Source organism: Arachis duranensis, chromosome 7, assembly GCF_000817695.3.
Source record: "Arachis duranensis cultivar V14167 chromosome 7, aradu.V14167.gnm2.J7QH, whole genome shotgun sequence".
NCBI classification, from domain to species: domain Eukaryota; kingdom Viridiplantae; phylum Streptophyta; class Magnoliopsida; order Fabales; family Fabaceae; genus Arachis; species Arachis duranensis.
The window spans coordinates 7,855,381-7,863,375 of record NC_029778.3 but is presented as its reverse complement, the minus strand read 5'-3'; the positions used below and the strand labels follow the sequence as shown (position 1 = coordinate 7,863,375).

The 7,995-nt window shown below is 27.8% G+C and overlaps 2 protein-coding genes across 3 annotated transcripts in view; both read right to left on the bottom strand.

Annotated features, from left to right (window-relative positions):
• Positions 1-7,995, bottom strand: part of LOC127740707 (glycine-rich protein DOT1) — a 12,972-nt gene that overhangs the window by 679 nt on the left and 4,298 nt on the right. Inside the window, exon 2 of one of the 2 annotated variants that reach the window (XM_052252285.1) lies at positions 119-155. In XM_052252285.1, the coding sequence (XP_052108245.1) occupies positions 119-155 (37 nt within the window). Of the gene's footprint in view, positions 1-118; positions 373-7,995 lie in introns of those variants that run through there. The other variant, XM_052252286.1, reaches the window with a different exon arrangement.
• On the bottom strand, positions 4,324-5,322 carry LOC110273908 (glycine-rich protein DOT1). The gene is made up of 2 exons (XM_021127327.2): positions 5,098-5,322; positions 4,324-4,663 (listed from the first exon to the last, which is right to left on the bottom strand). Exons 1-2 carry the CDS (start codon positions 5,204-5,206, stop codon positions 4,509-4,511), a joined length of 264 nt encoding a protein of 87 aa, XP_020982986.1. The 5' UTR covers positions 5,207-5,322; the 3' UTR covers positions 4,324-4,508.

Here is a 7,995-nt window from a genome sequence, read left to right as displayed (position 1 = left end):
AAATTAAAAATAAATTATATAATATATATAAATACATAATAATTAATTAATAATTAATTTTTAATATAAATATAATACTTTTAAAATTTATTTGCGAATTATTATTTTACATATATACCTTGTTCCTCATCTTTGGATGGTTGATCAATTGCTACCTCAGCAGAGATCAGCAACAATGTGCAAAACAAGAAGAAAAAGAAAAAGGGCTTGGTATTCATCTTTGCCATTGTGATTAATTAAAGGATATGTAGTGAAAGTACATGAACTATGCGTTTCTCCTCCACATACACTATTTATAGTGATAAATGAAAAAAATGATAAAACAAAGGTGATGAAAAATTAAATGAGAGAAGTCATATTGATGAATGATATGATCGTGTTCATTTGTCTTTTCCTCTCCTTGGGGCTTAGAGTGACGCTAAGGCCCTATCTAGTAACCGTTTGATGCTAAAAATAGACGTGTATTGTATTTTAGGATATAATTTATTTGAAAAATAAAATAAAATAAAATAAAATAGATAAATTGATTTAATTAGGATAAAGTCTTTGTATGATTTTAGACCATGATTTTATGTCCATCTATCTAAACTCTTAAAACCACAAGGATAAGATAAAATTATAACTTATTTATTTAATTTGAATATTTTCGATTTTGATACCCTTAAAAACAACCGATCGAAGACATTATTATTTGAATATTATTGCATGAAATTAAGGGTCAACGAAGCTTATCAACACCGATTGAGACATTCGACTTTAGAGCATAAAATGTGAATAATAGGACGTGTGGAAAAAAATTAGGTATGCAAGTTCATGTAACCATGGTATTGGATCGGTGATTCTTATCCAAACTAAAGTGGATCCAAAGGAATCCTCACACGGACGGAAAGAAGGGCACCACGGCTTTACCGTCACATAGTTTCCTGCTATCATCCGCGGGCCGCCCAGAAGAACTCTATCTCTATCCTCCCATAAGTCAAACTTGATGAGGAAATAACCAAAACCAACATCCAAAATGTCATAGCCACCTTTGGTTCTCCAGACTCCTCTCAACTTGTGTGTGATAGCAGTATAGTTGAAAGATTTGCCAAGAACTTTGATGATGATGGCATCCCTAGATGGGGCAGAGAGAATCTCCCTAGCTTCCTCTGTGAATTCCACGCTAAGGATCTCCCCGTCTTTGATCGTAGCCATCCTATCCACATCTAGAGCATCCGCCACATGAGAAACTCTAGCTGGGATTTCTCCCACAACCTTGTCTCTGAAGGACACCTTAAGAGGTTCCTTGCCCTTTGCCCTTTTCTCTGCATCTTCTATACCCTGTGGTGTAGCTTGCCCAATATCTCCCGCAGAGGCCTTATCATTGGACCTGCCAGACCCTTTCCCGGCCTCCATGACGTTCTTCCCTTTTCCAAGACTCATTTGCCAACCTTGAGACCTGAATCTCCCCCCTCTCTCTGTTACCTTCGCCATCCGCTATCCTTGTGCCTTCGAAAACTCTACCCTCGTCTCCCTCCCCTTATTTTTTTATTAGTTTTTGTTATTTTAATTTTTTTTGTTTTTTACGTGTAACTTTGTTTTACTTTAAATTTATTTTTTTAATAATAAAATATATTTATGTTAATTTTGTTATATAATAATCTAATTTTTTCTTATGTATTTTGATTATATAGTTATTATATTAGCATCACTGTTTTTATTTTTTTGAATTATTTTTTAAATTTTTTTGATGTGACAATTAAAAGAAAAAGAAATCAAAGAGAGGAAAAAAAAGACTATGGCCAGAAGCCGAAGTTAAGAGGTTAAAACCATTATCTCCTTTACTATTTAACATTTCTTTTATTTTTTTTAGATGATTATTCGTTTGTTTTTTTTTATTCTTTAAAATATTTAAATAATATTTTGTGTTTTATTTATTTATTTATATTTTATAATTTTTGTATATTCTAATATTATTCTTTAAGATTTTATATGATTTTATTTTTTTATCTTTTTAATTAATTTTTGATATTTTGTTCCTACAAAAAAGTTCAAGGTCCTATAAAATAAAAAAGAATTCTATCTGTATAAAATTGTTTGAAGTATTTTATTTAATTTTTTAGACTAATTTTAATTTTTATNCATACAGTTTATAAAATATTTATTGTATTCTATTATATATACATTTTTTATTTTTTGTCTGAATTAAATTTATAACTTATTTTTTAAGTGTTATTGTGATTAAAATTTATTTATTTTTATTTTCCATTCTTTATGTTATTGACCTTATTTATATAGATAATTTGAAAAGATTTGGTGATATAAAAAAAAAAGTTTATGCGGTATAAAAAATATTTATTATAATTAGGGCTGACAATGGGTAGGGTAGAGTAGGGTTTGGGCGAGTTAAAAATTTTTTTAAAATTCTACCTTACCCTATCCATGGGTTGAGAATTTCTCAACCCTAACCCTACCTGCACTCTAAAGTTCTAAACCCTACTCTACCCGGTCCAACTTGCAAAAAAATAAAAAAATTTCAAGCAAATATAAAATTCAACCATTCCAAATTTCATGCATATGAATAAAATAGAAAATAAAAAGTTAAGTTCAAATTAAAACTAAAAATAAATTTTTTTTAAAGAAATCTAACATAAAATTACAAATAATATGATCATCAATTAGTTTAGTGGTTATTTCAAGTTTTTATAAGAAAAAAATTGTGAATTTTACACTCACTTTTTTCACTACATACATAACTTAGTGAACTCGTATTGCACCTTACCTTAATAGGGTAGACAACCCTATCTAAACGGATTGGTCCAAATTGAATACCCGCAGATAAAATATAGATTCCAGCCTTAATCATAATTTTTACACAGTTATTACAATTCTAAGCACTATCACAAATTCGAAGCACTCAAACTTCAATTAACACCATATCTTTCAAATTAAATGAAGACAATTTTGTTTTGTGAAAATACCAAGTTCTTGCATTTATCAAGTCTAATGATCTCTCAAAAGATCACTTGAATCACAAAAGATTTCAAAAAATATGATTCTAAAGAGCAAGATGATCAGTTTCTAATTTCCTAGTTCTTTACTTCAATTAATTCTATGTTTACAAGTCAATTAGCTAGTAGATTGTGATTATGCATGTGAAATCTGGTGCAAATTAGAAGAGTAATTTGCCAAGAGAATGAATCTCCAAATTGAAACAACTTAAAACTCATATCAAAACCATAATAAAGCTACAAGACTACTATTTTGTATTTTCTTAAAAATTATAAAAAATAAAAAGCAAAAAACAAATTAAATATCTATGTAGTTTACTCAAAATTTGTGCGTTAAATTTTAAAGTGTTGAATTGTTAAGACAGACAAAGAAGCACAAGGTTAAGAATTGATAAGAAAGGTTAAGAAATTGTTAAAAACTGATAACTAGTATTATGTGTATTGCTGTTATGAAATGATTTTAATCACTTTATATAAGTTTTTTAGAAGTGGAACGTAATTGGAGAATATTAAATTTATTTTTAGTAATTTATTGAAAAGTACTTTTTTTTTTTTATATGATACTAGTATATAAAAGAGTAAAAAAAGAACAACTTGTAAAGCAAGTGATACATAGGAAGCAATGCACTGTAAACTGAACTGAACTAAAAAAATACTTTTCAATAATAAATTACTAAAAGTAAGTTTGATACTCTTCTATTACATTCTACTTCTAAAAAATTTATATAGAATGGTTAAATTTTTTTATAATAACAATACACACAATATAACTAGTTATCAACTTTTAACAATTTTTTGACCTTTCTTGATCAGTTTTCGACTTTGTACTTCTTTACCTACCTTAACAAATTTATCCTGATAAATAGATATTATATGTTGATCAATTGCACTAATTATTACCTGAAAATTAAAAGAGTGATTCATACAATTTAGAGTAAATATTCATTTTATTTTATAAATTTTTTTTTAATTGAATACTTTAGTTTTTAATAATTTTTATCTTTTACAAAATTCAAGAGAATTATTATATTCTCATCGATTAGACTGGTCTTAAGTCACTTTAAATCAATTTTTTTTTTATATTTATATTGGACAAATTTTTTATTAAATTTTATTATAAAATAATTAAGTGAGTCTCAAAATATATATTTTAAAATAAGTCAATCTCTTTTAAAATAAAGCAAAGAACAATCAGACAAAAATAATTTTTGATAATATTAATTTTTTTTTCAAAATCAAAGTGTTCGATCTAAAAGTTTTTAGAGATTAATTTATTAGATATTTATCCTAAACTTAATAAACAAGAATTAAAGGTAATTTGAAACTATGAATATGTGAGGTAATATTAAAGATATAACATATATAATTAACGGTATATAGTACAAGAGCATGGTGTATAATGTATACAATCATATAGTAGCCCGTGCTTCATTTCTTAATTAGTTCATAGATGCTACCTTTAGTATATGGAATGCATCTAGGTTTTTATTTTTATTTTTATTTTTCAATATTTGTACATCAATAGCGATCTTGTCCTCCGCCATGTCCTCCACCATGTCCTCCATGACCACCTCCTCCCCAGCCTCCACCGCCGTGTCCTCCGCCGTGTCCTCCATGACCACCACCTCCCCAGCCTCCGCCGTGACCACCTCCTCCCCCGCGGTTAGGGTGTACTGAATAAATTTAATAGCAACAATTTTGTTAGGGTAATGTAAATTGTTTATTCCTAGGATTTCACAAAATTTTCAATTTGATCTTAGCAATTAAATTATAGAAGTAACTTTTTTAAAACTTGTAAGATATAGGTCAACAACAAAAGCTAACATGCATGGGAATTAAATCATAGAGGTACATTTAAAAATACTTAAAAAAATTTGTACAAAATTAAAACAATTTAAATATTTAAATATATAAATTAAATTAAAAATTATGAGCAAATTAAAGTCTGCTTTACCTTTTAGTTTAGATAGAATGAATAAATTATATATTAAAAATAAATTATATAATATACATAAATCCATATATAATAACTAATTTAGTGATTAATTTTTAGTATATACATAATATTTTTAAAATTTATTTGCGAATTATTATTTTACATATATACCTTGTTCCTCATCTTTGGATGGTTGATCAATTGCTACCACAGCAGAGATCAGCAACAATGTGCAAAACAAGCAGAAAAAGAAAAAGGGCTTAGCATTCATATTTGTCATTGTGATTAATTAAAAGATATGCAGTGAAAGTACATGAACTATGCATTTGTCCACACTATTTATAGTGATAAATGAAAAAAATGATAAATCAAAGGTGATGAAAAATTAAATGAGAGAAGTCATATTGATGAATAATATGATCGTGTTCATTTGTCTTTTCCTCTCCTTGGGGCTTAGAGTGACGCTAAGGCCCTATCCAGTAACCGTTTGATGCTAAAAATAGACACGTATTATATTGTAAAAATATAACAAGTAGATAAATTGATTTAATTAGGATAAAGTCTTTGTATAATTTTAGACCATGATTTTATGTTCATCTATCTAAAATCTTAAAACCAAAAGGATAAAGATATAAAATTATAACATTTATTTAATTTGAATATTTTCGATTTTGATACCCTTAAATACAAAAACATTATTATTTAGATTATTGCAATGAAATCAAGGGTCAACGAAGCTTATCAACACCGATTAAGCCATTCAACTTTAGAGCGTGAAATGTGAATAATAGGACGTGTGGAAAAAAGTTACGTAAGCAAGTTCATGTAACCATGGCAAGTGGCAAGTGGCCTTGGGAATATATGTGCTAAATGGTATTGCATCATGCATATATAACGTAACGTAAAGGAGTGAGAAGGGTAGCAATTAATATATTTTTATTTATTAAAATAATTTGTACTATATATAATTTATAAAAAATATATTTTTACTTTTTTATTACTTAAACCAAAAGATTTCTTAATAAAAATATAAAATACTTACTGTCAGTATCCGAAACACAAAGTCTAAAATTACATTGTAAAAGAGTGAATTATTAATTTAAATAATTTTATCGGATCTGGTTCAATAAAATAATTAGATTCTACTATTTAATAGTTTAATCAGATTTTTTTTTAAATTATGAATGAGACTTAAATTTAAAATTTTTAAATAAAAATAAAAAATTATGTTATTTAAATTATAATTCGTTGACAATTCAAGTATTGCACCGAATGAATCTAAAATTGAATTTTATAACTTGATATCTAATTTGATTTGGAGAACAAAAAATTATACTTATTACTTTCGCTATACCTAGCATGCATGCAGAGGAATAACCATCTATTCTGCAATAAACGCTCACACAATAAGAAAAATAATTGTCCATCATTAGCCAAAAGAATCCCACAAGATGTGACTCAGTTATCTATCCTGTCCATCTTATAAATACACCACCCCTTAGGTAATTATCATCTAATTTTATATCTATACTCTACTAAGATATTTGCGATTTTGATATTAGAATTTCTTGTAAGTAGTCCCCTCAACCGTTGTCTAGAGCAGACCGAAGAGCAATTTTCGGACGATCAAAACATTCATCACAAGCCTATTTTCTTGGTCTTTATTTTAGGTAGAAATGGCAACGAATATCTATGGAATGGATCGGAGATATATCCTAATTTTTGTCATTTTAAGTTTGTCTTTATTTTCTTTTCATTTTTGTGATGGGTAATGAGATTCCATATCTGCTGGAGATCGGAGTTTCTGTAAATATTTGCAAATTTTAAAAAAATTTAAAAATATTAAAAAAACCAGAAAAAAAAAAGATAAAAAATAATCTGTAAGTATCATTGCAAGTATAATCTCTATAATCTTCAAAGACTTAAAGAACAAGTAACAAATATTATCTCCATCCAAATTTCAAATAAATTCATAAAACAACCTAACATATTCAAAATTCTAAATAATAAACACACTCTAAAAATATAAATGACCTTCTTTTATAATGATAGTAATTATAGAATATAATTCGATTTGTTTGAATCTTACACTTAAAAAACAATCAAACTCAACTCTAAAACAATAAAATTAAAACATAATCTCAAAAAATTTGCAAAACATAAACAAAAACCACCAATAATTACAAGCAAGAATTTTTAATAGTATCACATATATGATATTATTATCATTAGGGCATAGAAATCTCAGAAACAAATAAAACAATGGATTCACAGTTTCACAGCAATCACATATTCACAGAAATCAGAGATCAACTCTAAAATAATAAAATTAAAACATAATCTCAGTAAAATTGCAAAACATAAAAAAAATTACCAATAATCAAGCAAGAATTTTCAATGATATCATATGTATGAGGTTTTCATCATTAGGGCATAGAAATCACAAAAACAAAATGAAACAACGGATTTATAGAATTACAGATTTACACAATCACATATTCACATAAATCACCTATTTACAATAGTCATAGATTCACAGAAATACTTCAAGGTAAATAAAAATCACAGGATGGGCCAGGCGCGTTGAGCGCGACGATGACGCTCTCCACAGGATGGGACTCAGACGCCCGACGACGGTGCTATAGCAGCCGGTGACCTCGAGAGTGAGATGGAAAAGCAGTGAGAAAGGAGGAGCTTGACGGTGATGCTGTTAGAGGATTTCAAATTTTCAATTTTAATTTTGCGGAAGAAAATTGACGATTAAAATTTTTGTATTTCATATTTACATATATACCAGAGTATTTAAGTCTTTTTACATATACGGAAATTATATGGGTCGCCACGAATCGGGGACTTCTATCCCTGCCTCCGCCTCATATAATAATCGGGTCCCATCTCCCATCCCCGCAAGTACAAAGCCATCTCTCGCCGGATAAATTCTCGGAAATACCTGCCTCACCAGAGATTTTTGCTATCCTTAGTTTCAGGTATCTCTAAATACTTATTATTTTTATTTATGCTATATTTATTTATTTTTATATATATTTAATAAATAAAAAGTGTCCATAA

Bases quoted from the DNA above. Each gene is read 5' to 3' on its own strand.
- LOC110273908 (XM_021127327.2), bottom strand. From the start codon at position 5,206: ATGACAAATATGAATGCTAAGCCCTTTTTCTTTTTCTGCTTGTTTTGC. The intron at 4,664-5,097 runs GTATATATGTAA...AAATTTATTCAG, and splicing joins ATCCAAAGATGAGGAACAAG to TACACCCTAACCGCGGGGGA.